We start from the raw sequence: 20090 nt of genomic DNA, 5'->3' as shown, positions 1-20090 counted from the left end.
TTAGCTTCAAAAATGATAAGAAGAGATTTGTTTTCCAAGCAGACAATGTATTATGGAAATTCTAATAAGGCAGGAAGATTATTAGCGAATTATCTTAAAGCAAAAAAAAGAAGAACTAATATTAATGGGATAAAAGATGATAATGGTATAATAACAAATCAAACGGATATAATTTTAAAACAATTTCTAAAATTTTATAAGGACCTGTATTCTTCCGAGCCTTATTTGGAGAGGCAAAAAGATGGTAAAAATTTTTTAGATTTAATTAATGGACCTAAGGTTCCTGATCATATAAAACGGAGTTTAGATGAACCTATATCATTAAAAGAATTAGAAACAGCATTGAGATCTCTTAGAGTTGGATCCGCTCCAGGTGGTGATGGTTATACAGTAGAATTTTATAAAACATTTCAAAATGTCCTTTCCCCATATTTACTAAATTTATATCAGACACAACTTATAAAAGGTGATATTAAAGGTACTATGGCTGAATCAGTAGTAATTGTTTTGCCTAAGCCAAATAAAGATCCTACTTTGGTTTCGAACTACAGGCCTATATTTTTAATAAATGTTGATAATAAACTTTTGGCGAAAATTTTGGCTTTGAGATTAGCCAAAGCTCTCCCACATATTATAGACACGCATCAGACTGGTTTTGTTGCTAAAAGGCATTCCTCTAATAACTCTAGATTATTATTTCATATGTTAAATTTATCAAAAAAAATGGATGAACCGGCTTTTACAGTTTCATTGGATGCAGAAAAAGCGTTTGATAGGGTAGAATGGAATTTTATGTATCAAGCTTTAGAATGGTTTGGTATAGGTTCTGGATTTATACAAATGGTAAAAACATTGTATAGCTTCCCGATTGCAAGATTAAATATTAATAATAGGTTATCTGAAGGTTTTAAGTTGCAAAGGGGAGTTAGACAAGGTTGTCCTTTATCTCCTTTGTTATTTGATGTTGTATTAGAACCCTTATTGTTAGCAATACAGCAAGCAAGGGGGATACAGGGTATTCCATATTCTGATATGGAATATAAAATTTCGGCATATGCGGATGATATTTTACTTTATTTGAGAAATCCAGAGTCTACCTTATCTTGTCTATTAGAATTAATTGATATGTTTGGTAAATTTTTAGGTTATAAAATTAACTGGAGTAAGTCGGAAATTATACCTTTAAATGTTCATTGTGTAAAAGGACTATTTGATGATTTTCCGTTCATATGGAAGGAAGAAGGATTTAAATATCTTGGTATTCAAGTTAAAAATACAATTGAAGATACTGTAAAAGAAAATGAAAAAATTGTATTAAAAAGAGTTACGGAGTTGTGTGAGCAATGAAACCCTTTACATATTTCTTGGTGGGGGAGAGTAAAATGATGATGTTGCCTGTAGTTTGTTACCAAATGAGTATGATACCTATTTATTTTCAGGGGTCCTTTTATAAAAAGCTTAATAGCATTTTAACAAAATTTCTTTGGCTTGGTAAAATACCTAGAATAGCTTTAGTAACTTTGCAAAAATCAATTAAGGAGGGAGGGGTAAATTTTCCAAATTTTTATAGGTACCATCAAGCCTATATTTTACGTCAGGGTATGTATTGGATCCTCCCAGAACTTATAGATAATGCACCGGATTGGTTGTATTTGGAATGGCGCCTTATGTTTCCCCTAAATTTAGTTCATCTTCCAAGTATCAACATGCCTAGAAGATACAGAGAAAATAAGATATTAATGGATACTTGGAAAACGTTGAGGTTTATTAGTAAATTAACACCTATCCCAATAAACAAGTCAACTAATCAGTCTTTATGAATAAACTCCAAGATTAAAATTGGCGGAGCTCAAATCCTTTGGAAGAACTGGATTATTGCAGACATTCGGTCTCTAAATGATGTTATTTCAGAAGGTAAACTGCTGGAATTTTCACAATTGCAACATAGATTTGGTCTTAGTAAAACACAAAGTTTTAAATGGTTGCAATTGAAGCAGGCCATTCAGGTTGGGTTCCCTGAATGGAAAACATTGAATAATCAATATAGTTTAGAGTTCTTATGTTTCCAAGCAGACTTCCTAGGGCATCAAGCCGCATTGTGGTATAAATTAATATCTGGATATTTGAATAAAAAACCAAAAAATGGTCTAAGAGACATTTGGAGCATTGAGATTAAGCATCAAATTACTGCATCTCAATGGCCACTAATTTGGTCTTGCAGAATGAGATGTACAGTGTCAGCATCTATGAGACAAACTTGGTTCTTTTTATTACATAGAGCTTTTTGGACCCCTACACATTTGCAAAAATTAGATAGTTCTAAGTCCAATAAATGCTGGCACTGTAATCTGGAACCTGGGACGTTGGATCATTTACTGTATCATTGTCCCTACATTAAAAGTTTTTGGAATGCAATTTGGCCACAAATTAATAAATTGATGGAAAATCATGTAGAAATATCATATGATACAGTGTTATTTGAAATGATGATGAGAAAAAAAAGTCAAATTTCACCAGAAAATAACAAGCTTTTACTAGTCATGACAGGGGTCGCCATCCAGCATATAACCAATAACTGGAAGAATCATAGTAACCTTAATTATACATTTTGGTGGAATACAATTTGTCATATATTCAAAATGGAAAGAGCAATAGCAATACAAAGAGGGACATATCCTAAATTTATAAAAATATGGGGGCCATTGACAAAATATTGTAGTGAATGAATAGTAGGATTTCTCTTCTTCTTTTCATTGTCTTCTTTATGGCACACATGGAGGGGGGGTAGTGAAAATAATTTTACATAACATGTTATAATATGGTATACAATATGTATAAGGTGATTGGAAAGTACTTGAAGGGTGGGGGGTGGGAGAGGGGATAAAAATATGTTTAGAACATTATGTAATAGATATAAAAGTGATATTGTGTATTCATTAGTTGTAATTCAATATTTTGTACACTTCATGTAAAATATGAAAATGAATAAAGAATTATTAAAAAAAAAAGAATTTGAATAATGTAAACCGCTTTGGAATTTAAAGCGGTATATCAAGCCATAATAAAACTTGAAACCTTGTAGGATCCAAGACACAACTTTTGTTTTCCTTTTACTATCTCTGTTCTGTTTCATTGAATATGCTTCTTTACAATCTTAGAAATAAATCCTTCTATCGAGAGTTTTTTTTAATAACAAAAATAGCAGTAGGTGTGTGGAACAGTCACAAGAGGAGATGATAGAGTTAAAGACTATAGCTGGATTCAAGAAAACATGAGACGGGCACATAGGATCTCTAAAGGAGAGGAAAGCATAATAGACAGTATGGCTAGGCTGATTTGATGGGTTATGTGCTATTTATCTGCTATCTTTCTTTGTTTCTATGAATTCAAAGCAAACTTCAGCACTCAGGCATGCCCCATTGCCCAATTTTCCTGAGCCTTAAGGAAGGTTTCCCTCCATAACCATTCCTTGAAGCATGGAATAAGAGAAAGATTAGGTTCTTACCTTGATAATCTTCTTTCTTGTAGATGTGTCTAGTAGTCCTGAACACTAGGGTTATGCATCTGAACAAGTTGTTTGCAGAATGATACCACTCATCTTTTAACTTTTCCTCCTTCCCAGAAGGCTTGCTCCTGCCCTCTCAGTTTGTACAAAAGCAGTCAAGAATCACTGTAATGGAAGACATCACCGGAAGGAGGGCAATGGGGAGAACTCCCCAACACTATGAGCTGCTACCCGAAGTCCGTGGAATGTGAACAGTGCACGCAAACTGGATAGTGTATGCTCTTCCACCACTAGAGGTGTCTAGCAGTATGCTTTGTGAATCAGTGTGCCCAACGGGCATGCAGCTGAGTGGTTACATTATTTTGTTCTGTGCGATTTTGTAAGGTTGTGTTTTAGTGACTCAGTGGATTTCAAAATGACGGATTTTACTGAGCAAAGAATCTGCATCAAATTTTGTTTCAAACTTTAAAAAAACTGCTGCAGAAAACCATCATACGCTCCAGGAAGCCTTTGGAGATAATGCTATGTGCCAAAGCAAAACCTCTCTTTGGTACAAACACTTTAAGGATGGACGAACATCTGTCCACGACAAAGATTGTTCCGGATGACCGTTAACAAGCACAACACTGGAAATCATACCAAAGGTCTGTGAAACTATCCTTGCAGATTGTAGACAAACTATCCACGATGTTTGTGAGATAGTAGGACAGTCATATGGGACAGTTCAACAAATTTTGTCGAATGAATTGAACATGATACACATTTCTACAAAATTTGTGCCAAGACTGCTAACAAGTGAACAGAAGGCCCATCGTGTTTCTGTCTGTTCGGAACTTCCAGAAATATTACAGCGATTACACACCCTCCCTATTCGCTTTACGGTGTCCCCTGTAATTTTTTCCTATTCCCCAAAATGAAATTACAAATGAAAGGCGTTGTTTTAACACGATTGAAGAGATCTAGGCAGAATCGCAGAAGGTCCTCAAGGCACTCACCCAAGATGCCTTCCATAGATGCATGGACTCATGGGAAAAACACTGGGATCGCTGTATACCCGGGGGCCACATATGGCCCGTCAGGTACTATTTTGAGGTCCTCCATATATTTATCATAATCACAAAAGTAAAATAAAACAGGTTCTTGATCATATGTCTCTTTAGCTATAAATTACAATATTATTATTAAGACTTAGCCAAAAGGAAAGATTTAAACTATAAAGAGTTTTACCTCATGCAAAATGGTCATTTCTTTTAATAAGAAATTAACTATTTTTTTCTGAGGCCCTACAAGTACCTACAAATCCCAAATGTGGCCCTGCAAAGGGTTTGAATTTGAGACCATTGCTGTATACATTCTCAAGGGGACTACTTTGAAGGAGACGGTGGATACTAGGAGTTTCAGTAAACCATTTTTTTTTTTACAATTGAATTCCCCGAACTTTTGGGTAGCACCTTGTATACTTCTGTTTTGCTCTGAAACAAGTATAGCATTATCAAAATTACACAAAACTGCATGCAACTAGCATTAACATTTTTGGAGCTCTTAGCTATTCACATGTCCTAAAAAGCAGAAACTCAGACTTGATATCCCTTTTTTTTGTTTTTTTTCAGCTTAGGCGAGAAACAGATAAATTCTTCAGTCAAGACACAGACTGAAAGTAAGACCAAAGGCAGGCGAAGCCCCCTCACAGGGCGGAGTTTAAGAAGATTATCGAGGCAAGAATCTAATATTTCTTTCTAGTGCAATGTGTCTAGTAGTCATGAATGCTAGGGACATACCAAAGCAGGACTTCTAAGCCTGCCTGTAACACTGAGGACCCAAAAGCAACCTCCTCCCTGGCTGCCATGTCTATTCTATAGAACCTGGGAAAGGTAAGAAGTGTAGACCATAATGCTGCTCTACAAATCTCCATAAGGGAAATCACTCGAGTCTCTACCCATAAGGTAGCCAGGCTTCCACATGATCTGAGGCTGCTTCCACAGCCCACATACGCGGAAAAAATTGCCATTTAAACCATCTGGAAGTTAAGGCCTTTGACACAGATCTGCCTTTCTTAGTATGACTGTCAGAACAAAAAGATGATCAGAAACTCAAAACTCATTGGTAACTTTGAGGTAACAAAGAAGCACTCTCCAGACATCTAGCAAATGCAATATTTTGTCCTTTTCCTTCGATCCTGTAGGCCAAAAGGCAGGCAAATAGACTTACTGATTTTGACATGGAAGGCAAAGATGTGCACAAGGAAAGCTCTGCTTCTGTAATCTTAAGAGATGGCTCCATGCAAGAGAGAGCTTGTAGCTCAGACTCATCTCGCTTATGTAATTTTCACCAAAAATACCGTCTTGATTATCAGATCTAAGAGAGAAGCCTCCTGTAAGGGCTCATACGGAGCCCACTATTAATCCCAGCAAAGCCAGGAAGGAGTCAAACAACCTGACTTCAAGCTCCTGATAAATCAGGGTTGCGAGCAGCTACTCAGGGGACAGCCTCCAAGCTCCAAAAATATTACAGCAGGCTAGTTAGACAGGTATCTCTGAGGGCTGATCCTGCTAGTAGCAGACTTCCATTGTGCAAGTCTATATCTTGTCCCAGGCAGAGATCCTAACAAGAGAAAACCTATGGGCAACTTAAAATGGCAGGAAAAAATCTGAAAACAGTAAAACCGCAGAACAGATCAGAAACACATAAGAATTGCCATACTGGGATAGACCAAAGGTCCATCAAGCCCAGTATCCTGTTTCCAACAGTGGCCAACCCAGGTCCCAAGTATCTAGGCTAGGTCCCAAGTAATAAAACAGATTTTATGTTGCTTATCCTAAGTAAAAGAAGATTCCCCAAAGCCATCTCAAGTACTGTACATAAGGGTTTTCAGTTAATTCTGCAAAACATCTTTACAGAGACAGTACAAGATTTCATCTTTGACCTACTTGAAAAATGTGCAACATGCAATCAGTTTTACAAGAGGCAAACTTAAAACTGGAGCTCCTTCTGGAGCCCCACAATGTTTCTGCACTCTTCTTCAAGTGAGCTTCTTCATCAGGCTTCAGGGTCATGTTCACTACATCAGTAATGCCAGTGTTGCCCAGCACACAAGGGAGGCTAAGGAAGACATCATCATGTACCCCATTGCATGCCTCTTACCATAGTGGAAATTGGGTGCACCCATCTTAAGTTTTTCATAATAGTTTTTGTGAGATCTGCAACAGAGAGATCAATGTCCCAGGATGTACATTCCTTCAAATTACCTTTATAAGAACTGTCTACCACCTGCTTGTGAACTTCCTTTCACTTTTCTGGATCGTGATCAGTTCCCATGTCTGGGCACAGAGATTTCAGAGAGACCCCAGCAACATTCATGCCGCTCCACATAGGCACACTTGAATCTCCATGCTCTCCGATTACCCATCCATGATAGCTCAGTGAGTGGATGCCCAGCTTCTCCCACATCAGATAACGGAAATGAACAGAGTCACTGACAATAATCCTGTGTTTAGAAAACCCACTAAGCTTCCATATCACATAAGTGAGGATGTCCACTGAGTTAGAGACAACAAGCAGTATGCAGTGGGGCTGTATTTCACAATGCTAGGAATGATGAATTTGAAGATGTTGTTGAAAACCCCTGCAGTGCTTTCTGGGTTTTAGAACTACTCTGACTCACTACAGCTGATGGTCACAACACCAGGTGGTAAGTCAGATCTCCCAGGGTAAGAGTACACTTCCTCAGGAATACACTGCAGTAGTATAACACTTTACAAAAATCCCTGGATAGTGTGTGATCCACAGTACATACCTGGTAAAAGAACCCACTTTCACAAATTTCAATTTAGAATAAATTAAATATTTATTGCATAAAATAACTCAGAGGCAGACCCGGCAACTTGGCCCCCAACAGGACTCCACAAAATCAGGTCCACACCAGCACCAGGAACCCAGATCTCTAGCCCTTTGGGCTCCAGCCCACTACCTCACTACCCCTCAAGTGGGTGGTATTTTTTTTTAATCCCGCTTTAATTGACATTGTTCTGGGCCAGTTTGAGGTGGCTCTCCCCTTTCTGTTGGCGATCACCAGCAGTGATGATAACCAGCTTGGAGTATGCAGTTACACTGTAATCTTTGCCAGAGATGATCTTTGGTGTTCAAATTAAAAGGTTTCCATGTTGGAGGTCCATTATCTCTCCCTTCAACATGTCCTCAATCATATCAACAAGGGCAAGTTTATCAGCCAAGTTCTTCATCAAGATACTGATAGCACAGGCCTTGCCCACCACCCCAACACCAACAACTGTGATCTTGTTATGGGCATAGCATATCCTCCTTATACACAAATGTAGATCAGTTTGTCCTTAACAGTTGCCATCTTGTACACCGCTCACTCCCCAGCTCTGCTGCACCTGTGCAACTTGCTTTCAGAAGAAAAACTGAAGGGGCAGGAGCAAGCCTACTGAAAAAGAGGCAGAGCTGAAAGATGAGTGATATTCTGCAAGCAATTTGCAGGTTCACATATATAACCCTAGCATTCAGGACTACTAGACACATTGAACTAGAAAATCCCTTTTCTGTACTTTTTACTTTATGCTTCTACTTTTATGTTCCCCTTTCTCTTGTTACTTTGTTGTTCTGTACATTTACTTTTCTGTGACCCCCCCCCCAAAAAAAAAAGAGGATAAAACACATGTAGTTAAATCAGATTGAAGAAATATAGAAGAAACAGTACTAAAAACAAAATCAACTAAATAGTTTTAAATTTTCCCAATTACTAGCTAACATATATGTATTACTTATATTGTACACTTGTTGAAAGATTAAAAATGAATAAAGAATTAAAAAAAAAAAAATCTACCCACCCTTCTCCCAAAGACAGAGCTGCACCAGAAAAACTATTATTGCCCATTTAATTTTGCATTTGGCACTTTCCCTGAAACAGTATACTGTACTATCCACATGATAATCTACTAGGATTTCTGGAAATATCATCAGTATAAATCTTTGCTAGCCAATAGGAATGGTTTGTTTAGAACACAATGAGTGTCACAAATTAAAATTACAACATTTAATTATTCCCTTGCTCGCCACATTTGGTTGCCTTATGTTCATGCATTGCTGATACATTTTATTCAGACTAAATTGCCTTGCTCTATTTATATGTGAGAGTATATTCTAGCAAATTCTATTTATCCCACCTTAGCAGCCTTGATGGCTTTTATTTTCAACAGCATATCAACAAACGCCACTCGTACTTTCTCCGAATTGTCATGAAGACTGTATTTTAGCGACGGAAGGAGTTGTTCTAATAATGGGTGGCATAGCCTATTGTCTAAAAGTATAGGCAGACACTGCAAAAGAAGAAATAAGTTTATGAAATATACTGCATATAAATTACATGTGCCAAACTTAACTTTTCTAGTATTATTCAAAGTTTTTTTACAATTAGACCCACTGTGTTTCAAATATTATGCAAAAATGAGCAAGCCTAAAATAATTGAAGATGCACAAAAATCACCGTCAGTCTTATACCTTTAAAAGGAAACACTTAATCATCACACTACATTGCAGTAGTTACTTTCCCAAAGAAATAAAACCTCTTAGGTGTCTAGTAAATTCGGCATTATTAGAAGATTAGGTTCTTACTTTTGCTAATCTTTCTTGTCAATAGGAATATCAGTCTTGACCAAAGGGTATTTACCCTCCTTGAAAGCGAAGTCATGTTATCAGTATTCAAATGCCAAGGTTATATAAGGATCACAAAATATTTGTTGATACTTGGAAAACTATAAGATATATAAGTAATCTAACTCCTATTCCAATAACTAAATCAACGACTCAAACAATATGGCTCAATCCAAAGATCAAAGTTGGCGGTTTTAAAATTATCTGGAAACATTGGATAATTACTGGAATTCGGATTTTAGAAGATGTAATAAATAAAGGTAAACTGCTTGAATTTTCACAATTGCAAAATAAATTCGGTTTGAATAAATCACAATATTTCAGATGGATGCAATTGAAGCAGGCCATTCAGGTAGGGTTCCCTGAATGGAAAAATCTTAATAACTATCATAGTATGGAATTCTTATGTTTTCAGATAGATTCCATGGGTCACCAGGCCGCAATGTGGTATAAATTAATATCTGGATTCGTACATAAAAAGAAAAAAAATGGTCTTAGAGATATTTGGAGCATTGAGATTAAGCATCAGATTAATGCATCTCAATGGCCACGACTTTGGTCTTGGAGGTTAAAATGCACATTGTCAGCCTCTATGAGACAAACTTGGTTTTTTTATTTTACATAGAGCTTTATGGACCCCTACACGTTTACATAGAATAGATAGCTCTAAGTCTAATAGATGCTGGCATTGTCATCTTGAAGCAGGGACATTAGATCATCTTTTATTCTATTGTCCATTCATATTAATATTTTGGAAATCAATTTGGCCTCAAATTAATAGGATGTTAGAAAATCCGGTAGCCTTGACATATGATACGATTTTGTTTGGTACTGCAATGAGAGCTCGAAGTCAAATTTCATCAAATAACAATAAACTTTTATTTATATTGACTGGAGTAGCAGTACAGCAAATTACACATAATTGGAAAAATTATGACAGATTGAACTATAATTTTTGGTGGAACTCAGTTTGCCATATATATAAGATGGAGCGTACATTTGCAACACAAAAAGGATATATGGATAAGTTCAAGAAGATTTGGGGACCATTAACAGATTTTTGCAATGACTGATTTTAATTTTTTCCCATAATAAGATAATGGTTAAAGAAGGGAGGGAGGGAAGGGGTAAAGAATTTATTCTCTTTATTATACATTATAAAAAATATATCATAATGAATGAATGATAGTCTTATGAGAAATTAATGTGATAAAGGGAGGGAAAAGGGTTCATAATTAAATAATAATTGATAAAATCATTACAATATATATGTTATATAAATTCATAAAAAAAATAATATAAAATATGGTTTATATAAAATACATTATAGAGATATCAAGTGTATTGTTAAGATAAATGTATGGAAAATTTATAACACTTGTTGATATGTGAAAAAATCAATAAAAAACAAAAAAAAAAGCGAAGTTTGTAGAGAAACTAATTTACATATTCTTCAGCACCTCCTCCTCTCACTCTGGGCTGTGCTAGATTTCTTCAGTCTGTATCAAAGCAGTGAGTCAGCCTGAGAGGGGAAGCAGGAATTCTCCCCAAGTCTGTTTTGCTCAACAAAAACAGCTTTAATTAAAACATTTTGCAATGCATAATTAAGTGAAATGAAACTTGTTTGCAACCTGCAACAACAATTCAAAAGTTACTCAATTTGTAAATTTTACACTACTGTAATAAATTATTCGCCTCTCTTATCGTAAGGGACAGTGGAAGTAAATAAGAAGTCTAACCTTCCAGCATGTCTGAGACAGAAAGCTGGCTATCGAACTGATAGAGTGGGCATCAAGACCAATATTCCTGTTTACAAGAAAGAAGATTATCAAATGTAAGAACCTAATCTTCTATTCTAGTGCAGCAGGAATATTAGTCTTGACCAATTGGACATAGCAAAGCAGTCCCCAGTGCCTAGAGGAACAAGTGAGCCTGCTGCTAATACTACAGAACAAAACTCTGCATCCCTTCTGGCTGCTATATCCACCCTGTAAAACTTGGTAAAAGTTTGGAGGCAAGACCACGTGGCTTCCCTACAAATTCTTTCAGGCGAGACAGCTTTAGTTTCCACAAAGGATGATGAAATCCCTCTGGTGGAGTGTGCCTTTACTACAGGGGTAGGGAACTCTGGTCCTTGAGAGCCGTATTTCAGTCGGGTTTTCAGGATTTCCCCAATGAATATGCATGAGATCTATTTGCATGCACTGCTTTCAATGCATATTCATTGGGGAAATCCTGAAAACCCGACTGGAATACGGCTCTCGAGGACCGGAGTTCCCTACCCCTGCTTTACTCCCACGGGAGACTGTTTTCAATTTCTGATATAGGCCAAAGAAATTGCCAGTCAAATCCATCTTGAAACGGTCGCCTTTGATGCCAACCGACCCCATCGTGCTGTACCCAGGAACACGAAGAAATGATTTGATAAGTGAAACTTATTTGTCATCTGTAAATAACGAAGAACAGCTCTTTTGTTGTCCAGGCATTTCAGGATCTGTCTTCCTTCTTTGCCCCGGAGGGAAATAAGGCCAGGAGATGCACTTACTAGTTTATGTGAAATCTGGAAACTACCTTTGATAAGAAGAAAAGTACTGTTCGAAGTGAAAAACCTGTCTGAAATCTTGAGGAAGGGTTCACTGCAGGACAGAGCCTGCAATTCTGATACCCTTCTGGCCAAAGTTACAGTCACTAAAAACACAGTCTTGGCTTAAGTCCATTAGTGAGGCCTCCATTAAGGGCTCATATGGAGCCTGAGCTAGTGCCCGCAAGATGAGATTAAGATTCCAGGACAGAAAAGATTGACGCACATGGGGAGCAAAGACACAATGCTCCCTTTTAAAAATCTGGACACATCTGGATGAGAAGCCAAGGTTCATTTGTCTGCCCTCTAAAGCAGAAAAGACCCGCTGTCTGTACCTTGAGTGAACCCACTGCAAGGCCTGTATCAAGCCCCTCCTGAAGAAAGGCTAAGACTATGGCAATTAGAGCCTTAGTGGGATCTGTGGGTTTCTGACTGCACCAGATGTGGAAACACTTCCAAGCCATCATTGTAAGCTTCTTAGATCTTAGTAGGGTGGTTATCACCAAGTCCGAATAGACTTTGTGCACCAAGGCTTCGTGCTCAAGAACCAAGCCATAAGACCAAAGCAATCTGGATCCTCCAGCATAATTGGGCGTTGTGAAAGGAATCCCGGATGACAGGGAAGCCCGAGCCTATTGCCCCTCTGTAGATGCAGCAGGTATACCACAACCGCCTCGGCCAGTCCGGGGTAACCAGAATTACTCCTTGTGGATCCTTATACTTTGGATGATTCTTCCCATCTTCTTTCCATCACAGCCCCCTCCTTCTGGAAAGCAGTTACTTAATGTAACAGGTGTTATCCAGGGGCAGATATTCTCACGAATCGGTGACGTCACCGACGGAGCCCCGGTACGAACCACTTTAAAAGTGCATCGCCACTTTAAATGCTTAGAAAGTTTGCGATAGCATGAACTGCGCATGCACAAGTGCCTTCCCACCCGATGTAGGGCGCGTGGTCCCTTAGTTAAGATAAGTCAGCTAAGAAGCCAACCCAGGGAGGTAGGTGGGATGTGAGAATATATGCCTGCTGTCCCTGGATAACACCTGCTATGGGTAAGTAACTGTGCTATATCCCAGGACAAGCAGGCAGCATATTCTCACAAATGGGTGACCTCCAAGCTAACAAAGATGAGATGTTGGGAGTGTTGGCCTAAGAAAATAAATTTTGTAATACAGATTGGCCAAAGTGCCCATCCCGCCTGGAGAAAGACCCCAAACAGTAGTGAGAAGTGAAGGTATGAACTGAGGATCAAGTGGCAACTTTACAGATTCCCCCAATAGGAGTAGATCTGAGGAAAGCCATAGAAGCTGCCATAGCTCTAATTTTGTGGGCTGTGACACGACTCTCCACTGCCAGTCCAGTCTGAGCATAGCAGAACAAGATGCAGATAGCCAGCCAGTTGGAAATCGTTCGCTTGGATACAGGATGCCCCAACTTGTTTGGGTCAAAAGAGATGAACAGTTGGGGAGATGTTCAATGTGGCTTTGTCTGGCCAAAGCCCGCTTACAGTCCAAAGTATGCAAAGCAGTTTCTCCAGCATAAGAATGAGGTTTAGGAAAAAACATTGGGAGAACAATTGACTGATTGAGATGAAATTCAGTGACAGCTTTTGGAAGAAACTTTGGATGTGTACGCAAAACCACCTTGTTATGATGAAAAACTGTAAAGGGTGGCTCCGCTACTAATGCTTGTAACTCACTGACCCTCCAGGCAGAGATGAGAGCAATAAGGAAGACCACTTTCCAGGTAAGAAACTTGAAATGAGCTGTGGTCATTGGTTCAAATGGTGGCTTCATCATACTGGAAAGAACTTCATTAAGGTCCCAGACAACAGGTGGAGGCTTGAGAGGTGGTTTAACATTGAAAAGCCCTTTCATGAATCTGGAGACTAATGGATGAGCAGTGAGAAGTTTTCCCTCGACTGGTATGTGAAAAGCGGTAATAGCGCTGAGATGGACTCTGATAGATGTAGACTTGAGATCAGAGTCAGACAGATGAAGAAGATAATCCAACACCAATTCCACTGCTAAAGAAGTTGGATCATGACGATAAAGAAGACACCAGGAAGAAAACCTAGTCCATTTTTGTTGGTAATATTGTTGAGTGGCTGGTTTCCTGAATGCATCTAGAATTTGACGAACAGGCTGAGAAAGATGTAAGTGAGATGGCTTCAGCCCGAGAGAAACCAAGCTGTCAGGTGTAGTGATTGCAGGTTGGGATATAGAAGTGATTCCTGATTCTGAGTGAGCAGAGTAGGAAATATTGGAAGCTGAAATGAAGTAGAAGGGAGAACCAGTGTTGCTTGGGCCACCATGGAGCAATGAGAATCATGGTGGCTGCTTCTTTCTCGAGCTTGAAGAATTCTCAACATGAGAGGAAGTGCATATAGAAACAGGCCCTTCCAATTCAGAAGAAGAGCATCTGCTGCCAGACAGAGAGAAGAGTAAAGTCTGGAGCAAAACTGGGGCAACTTATGATTGTAAGAAGCCGCAAACAAGTCCACTTGAGTGGCCCCATTGAGCAAAGATGGACTGGAGAGTTGCAGAGTTGAGAGTCCCTTAGTGAGGCTGAAGAATTCTGTTGAGGTTGTCCACTAGGGAATTCTTATCCCCTTAAATGTAGACAGCCTTCAAGAATAGATTGTGAGCTGTCGCCTAAGTCCAGATTTTTTGGGCTTCCTAACACAACACAACAGGAGAGAGAGCTCGTGCATCCTTGCTTGTTTATGTAGTACATTGCTACTTGATTGTCTGTGCAAAGGAGGAGAACTTGAGGGCAGAGAAGATGATGAAAAGCCTTGAGGGCATATAACATTGCTCCGAGTTCCAGGAAACTGATGTGAAATTTTTGTTCCCTGGCATTCCAAAGACATGTTTGGCAAAGATGGATTGAAGAGGAAGCAGCTGCTGACACAGATGGATGAGAGCTTGAAGACGATCTGAAGAAACGCTCTTATGAGAGTGGTATCTAGGATTGCTACTCATTCTGACTCAACTACAGACGTTGAGTCAGAATGAGATGTGATTTGGGGTCCATGATCGGCCAACCCCAGAAATGAACAATCAACTCAAAGGCCTCCAGCCTAAGACACCACTCGCTGGGATCCAGAGAATGATGACTGAGAAAGTCTGCCTGGACACTGTCCACTCTGGCTATGTGGGAGGCTGAGATGTCCAGAAGATGAGCCTCCAACCATTCCATGAGGAGGGAGGTCTCCAGCACCACTAGATGACTCTTAGTGCCCCCTGACGATTGACATAGGCAACTGAGAGTGTCTGAGAGAACTCAAACTGACTTGCCCTCCAGCAAGGACTTGAATTCCATCAATGCTAGCCAAATAGCTATAGTCTCTAGAACATTGATCAACCAGGACGCCTCAACTGGTGACTAGCTGCCCTGAGTCGAGTGACTGAGACATTGAGACCCCACCCAAGGAGACTGGCGTCTGTGAGAAGCACTGTTCATTGGGGCTGATCTAGGCTCACTCCCTGAACCAGATTGGAAGACTGTAGCCACCAGCGCAGGTTGCGACAAACTAACCCCCAAAGAGACACAGGAGAGTCCAGATTGTGAATCTGTGGTGACCACCACTCATGAAGCACATACTGAAGAAGGTACATACGAGCCAGAGCCCACCAGACCACTTCCAGGGAGGCTGCCATTGACCCCTAGACCTGCAGAAAGTCCTGAACCAGAGGACAGCAACAAACCATCAGGGATAAAATCTGCGACTACAATTTGCACACCTGAGACGGAGTCAAATGGCTCTTGGACAGGTTTACCACCCAGCCTAGGGACTGCAGAAACTCCACAACCAAAGTCGTAACCTGGGAGCTCTCCTGAAATGACTTTGTACAAATCAACCAGTTGTCCAGATAGGGGTGTACCAGAATGCCCTCCTTGAGTAATGCCGCTGCCACTATAATCTTGGTGAAGGTACGCGGCACCTTGGCCAGACCAAAGGGAAATGCACAAAACTGATAATGTTCTCCCAAGATCACAAAGCAAAGAAATCGTTGATGGGAGGCCCAAATCGGAACATGCAGATAGGCCTCCGTCATGTCGAAAGAAGTCATAAATTCCCCAGGCTGGACAGCCAGAATTACAGAGTTCAGGGTTTCCATACGAAAAGAGGGAACCTGGATAGCCCTGTTGATACCTTTGAGATCCAAAATGGGCTGAAAATACTCCTCTTTCTTGGGCACCATGAAGTAAATGGAACACCTGCCAGTGCAAAGCTCCTAAGAAGGCACTGGGACTACCATTTTGAGGTTCAGCAACCTGAGCATTGTCTGGTGAAAAGCCCTATTCGTCCAAGTCGCCTGACAAGGAGAGGAAATGATCTGGTAAAGGTCGGGCATAACCATTTCAATCATAACCGTTCCAGCGCATAACCGTTCCAAATCATTTCCAGGACCCACTGATCTGTGGTGATCTCGGCCCATCCCCAGTAGAACTCCCGCAGCTGGGCTCTGACTGGAACCGGGGGAAGAACCTGCAATAAGTCATTGGGCCGGATGGGCGGTGAAGGAGTCCCCCAGAGGAGTTTCAACCCCCCCCCTAGCGGGCCCCCAGAAAGAACCAGGACGGAACCTCCAAAAGTCACAGATAGCCCCAGGCAAAACCACCTCATGAAGCCTGGCGAAGTCGGTCCTCTGGTAACCGAGGCACTTTAGAGTCACTCAAAGCCTGAACCAGATTATCTAACTCCTCCCCAAAAAGAAAGGAGACCCGAAAGGGGAACTTACTGAGCTTAGTTTTAGATGCCACAGATAGGCCTCCATCTTAGAAGCCACAGGGTACAGCGGGAAGCTACTCCAAGAGCAATGGACTTAGCTGAGGCACGCAAAAGATCATACATGGCATCAGAGAGATAAGAAGTGCCTAGCTCAATCTTACCCACTTCCTGATCCACTAAGGACCAGTCAGCAGACTCGCAGTCAAGAACTCGCTCAGACCACTAGAAACAAGCCCAGGCTACCAGACTACCACAAATCTCCACCTGGACAGCCAGGGCAGCAACATCAAAACTTTGTTTAAGCAGAGCCTCCATTTTACGGTCCTGAGGGTCTCTAAGGGCCGAACCACCTTCAATCAGCACGGTATAAGAACATAAGAACATAAGCAGTGCCTCTGCCGGGTCAGACCAGAGGTCCATCCCACCCAGCAGTCCGCCCCCGCGGCGGCCCAACAGGTCATGACCTGCCTTAATCACCAGAAGGGGCCCCCTAGCCCCCTAGGTTTCTCATCGAAGTCCTATCTTCCCATCAATGTCCTAACCCTCCGGCCTTGCACCTGCACGACCTGCGCATGATAGCCAAGACCACTGCATCAACCCCAGGAGACTTTAAAGTATCTCTATTGCTTTCCTGGCAATTTTTGTTTGCTGTTTTAGATTATGGTAGTCAGAGATTTTTTCAGGATGCAGTTCGAGTGTTCTATCACTCTCCCAAAGCCTTTGCCTGGGCTAATGGATTATGCTCTCCCTTGTTCCCGATATGTCGAGGCATGCGTCAGGGTTGTCCCCTTTCCCCCTTGTTTGCCTTGTCCTTGGACCCCTTGATTCGTGATGTTTTGCATAATGCGGCTATTCCGGGCATTCGCATAGGTTCCTCGGAGTTTAAGATCTCAGCCTTTGCTGACGACCTCTTAGTCCATTTATCGGATCCTATAATCTCCCTACCAAATTTGATGGCTACTTTTGCCATCAAATTTGGACTACGAGCAAATTTGGTTTACGAGCATAATTCGTTCCAGAAGCATGCTCGTAAATCAAAGCGAGTTTCCCCATAGGAATGAATGGAAACTTGCTTTGATTCGTTCCATCCCCCCCCCCCCGAGGCTACCAGCTCATCACCCCCTCCCTCCGCTCTAACCGGCATCGCACCCCTCCGAACCGGCATCGCAACTCCCCCCCGCGAACGCCCCCCTGTGAGAACCACAAAGCACCCCCGTGCTGAAAGCGGCATCCGCCCGCCCTTCCTCCCAAACACGGTCCTTATCCCTTCTGCTCGTTGTAAAGGTGAATGCAAGCTCGTCTCTTGCCTGGGCTGGGCCTTGAGCATCTGCGCATGCTTAAGGCCTTCTGGCTCTCGTTCTCTCGGAGATCTCCGAGAGAATGAGAGCCAGAAGGCCTTGAGTATGCGCGGATGCTCAAGGCCCAGCCCAGGCAAGAGGCGGGAGCTTGCATTCACCCTTACAACGAGCAGAAGGGGTAAGGACCATATTTGGGAGGAAGGGCGGGTAGATGCTGCTCTCAGCACGGGGGTGCTTTGCGGTTCTAGCGGAGGGGCATTCGTGGGGGGGGGGGGGTTGCGATGCCTGTTTGGGGGGGGTGCGATGCCGTTAGAGCAGGGGGGAGGTGCTCGTACACCGGAACATGCTCGGTTTGCGAGGCAAAAGTTTGCTGAGGGTTTTGCTCGTCTTGCAAAACACTCGCAAACCGGGTTACTCGAAACCGAGGTTCCAATGTATTCTGGTTTCAAGCTCAATCTCGACAAATCCCTTGCCCTGGCCACTTCCCAGCAGCTGAGAGGCTCCTGGCAGGGTCCCTTCCCTCTCTAATGGGCCTCTAATTCCTTTCGTTATTTGGGGATCATATTGACGGCTACTACTTCTACGTTATATCGAAACAATGTAGACTCTTTGTTGCGTTATTCTACAGAGTGTTTTGCCCACTGATCTTCTCTCCCTATTTCTTTGCATGGTAGGATACAATTATTTAGCATGGTCCTTTTTCCTAAATGGCTCTATATACCTTGCTGTTACTGCCCTTGTGGCTTCTAAAGAAGGATAAAAGCAAACTGCATTCCATGTTCTCTCACTTTTATGGGGTGGTAAAGGGGGGGAGGCAGCGGCCACGGGTCATTTTGAGGTTCCTGATGGGATCTTGGGCTGGAGGGGGGCTGGGGCTCCTAAATTTCTGGTTGTATAACATTGCTTTTTTGATGCAATATCTTGGGGGAGTGGCTCTCGGATCACCAAAATTTTACCCCTAAAGCCTTTGAGAAGGCATTTTTTGCCCCATGGCATCTCTTATCTTTAGTGCAGGCACCTCAACATAAATTGCCTGCTCAGCTTAAGGGCAGCCTGTTGTTGAGCTGATTGAGAATGATTTTGTCCTACGTATTGAAACTCTGGAATGGTACTCCATCGGTTACTAGATACTTACCTATTCAAGGTAATTTACAGTTCCACTCAGGTATGGAAAATGCTAGCTTTCGTAAATTGCCATCGCGGGACCTCACCTTGCTTACCCATATTCTGCGCGCCAATGGGTCTATCCCATCTTGGAATGAACTCTGTTCGTTAGGTGTTTTTTCAGTGGGGGACTTTCTAGCTTACCAGCAACTTCATCACTATATTCAGTCACTCCAGCCTGCTCCTTAGGCTTTTCCTATTGAGAATAAGTTTGTGGAGCTTCTCACCCCCTATTTGGAGGATGGATTTACGATGTCTGGCCTCATAATGAAAGAACCAAAATCCCACTCACAACAATACTGTGTAAAAACAGCGGCCTCAGGCCTGGTTTTTTTCCCCAACACAAAGCTTCTTTAATTTCTTGCTTTTATTTTCTCTTTTTTTATTTCTTTTCACAGCCAACCAGCTGTATCAAGATAAAGCAGACCTCACAGGCACTCTAAATTGTAGAGGGGAGAGCTGCAACCATTAGGAGCAGCTGAAGAAAAAAAAAACTAGCAGGGCGAGGGGAGGGGCTACGCTAGGCAATAGTCTTTGCACTTGCCCAGTAAGCTAAAAGCTTACTGTAGCTAGGGGAGAGCACCAACACACAGGATCAGTCTGAGGACTTCACCAAGTGTGGCTGCATTCACCTGCTTGTCTATGGAGAACCTGGTACCCTGAACTTTCAATTTCAAGAACTTAGGGATTTTTCCCTTATTTTATATCCCTGCCTAACTCAACTAACCCAGTCATTGAAGTGACAGTTCTCAATCAGAAGCCCTACTCCAGGACTCTTTCCAAAACCTTGGAGACATGGGTCCTAAATCCAGGCCCCTGTTGCATAATGACTAACACCCTCCCTGACATTATGAATGCTGTCTCTACACTACCCTAAGCTTCCCAGCTACCTAACCAATGTGGACTTTTACAAAGTGGGGCTGGTGAGCAGCACACGCTAAATGCCAAGCTACTCAAAAGAACAGAATGAGCCACTTGGCATTTAGCATGTGCTGCTCAGCAGCACAGTATTGTAAAAGGACCTGCAAGAACAGAATCCAGGTCTTCTACATGGCAGTGCACTGTACTGCTACTTAATCACAAGGCTAGCTCCACAGCTACTGAATGAATATACTTGGTCTGACATTACCTGG

General features: G+C 41.5%; 1 protein-coding gene and 1 pseudogene across 5 annotated transcripts in view; both read right to left on the bottom strand.

The window, feature by feature from the left end:
• Nucleotides 1-20090, bottom strand: part of NCAPG2 (non-SMC condensin II complex subunit G2) — a 180663-nt gene that overhangs the window by 106966 nt on the left and 53607 nt on the right. For 4 of the 5 annotated variants that reach the window (XM_033931595.1, XM_033931597.1, XM_033931593.1 and 1 more), the window contains exon 13: nucleotides 8689-8841. The exons of the other annotated variant lie outside the window; for it this stretch is intronic. In XM_033931595.1, coding sequence (XP_033787486.1) covers nucleotides 8689-8841 — 153 coding nt within the window. The remainder of the gene's footprint in view (nucleotides 1-8688; nucleotides 8842-20090) is intronic. 5 annotated transcript variants of the gene reach the window in all.
• LOC117355854 lies at nucleotides 6418-7865 on the bottom strand (annotated as a pseudogene).

Source organism: Geotrypetes seraphini, chromosome 2 (assembly GCF_902459505.1).
Source record: "Geotrypetes seraphini chromosome 2, aGeoSer1.1, whole genome shotgun sequence".
In the NCBI taxonomy this organism is placed as follows: Eukaryota; Metazoa; Chordata; class Amphibia; order Gymnophiona; family Dermophiidae; genus Geotrypetes; species Geotrypetes seraphini.
The sequence above is the reverse complement of the archived record's forward strand: the minus strand, read 5'-3'. Positions and strand labels throughout refer to the sequence as shown.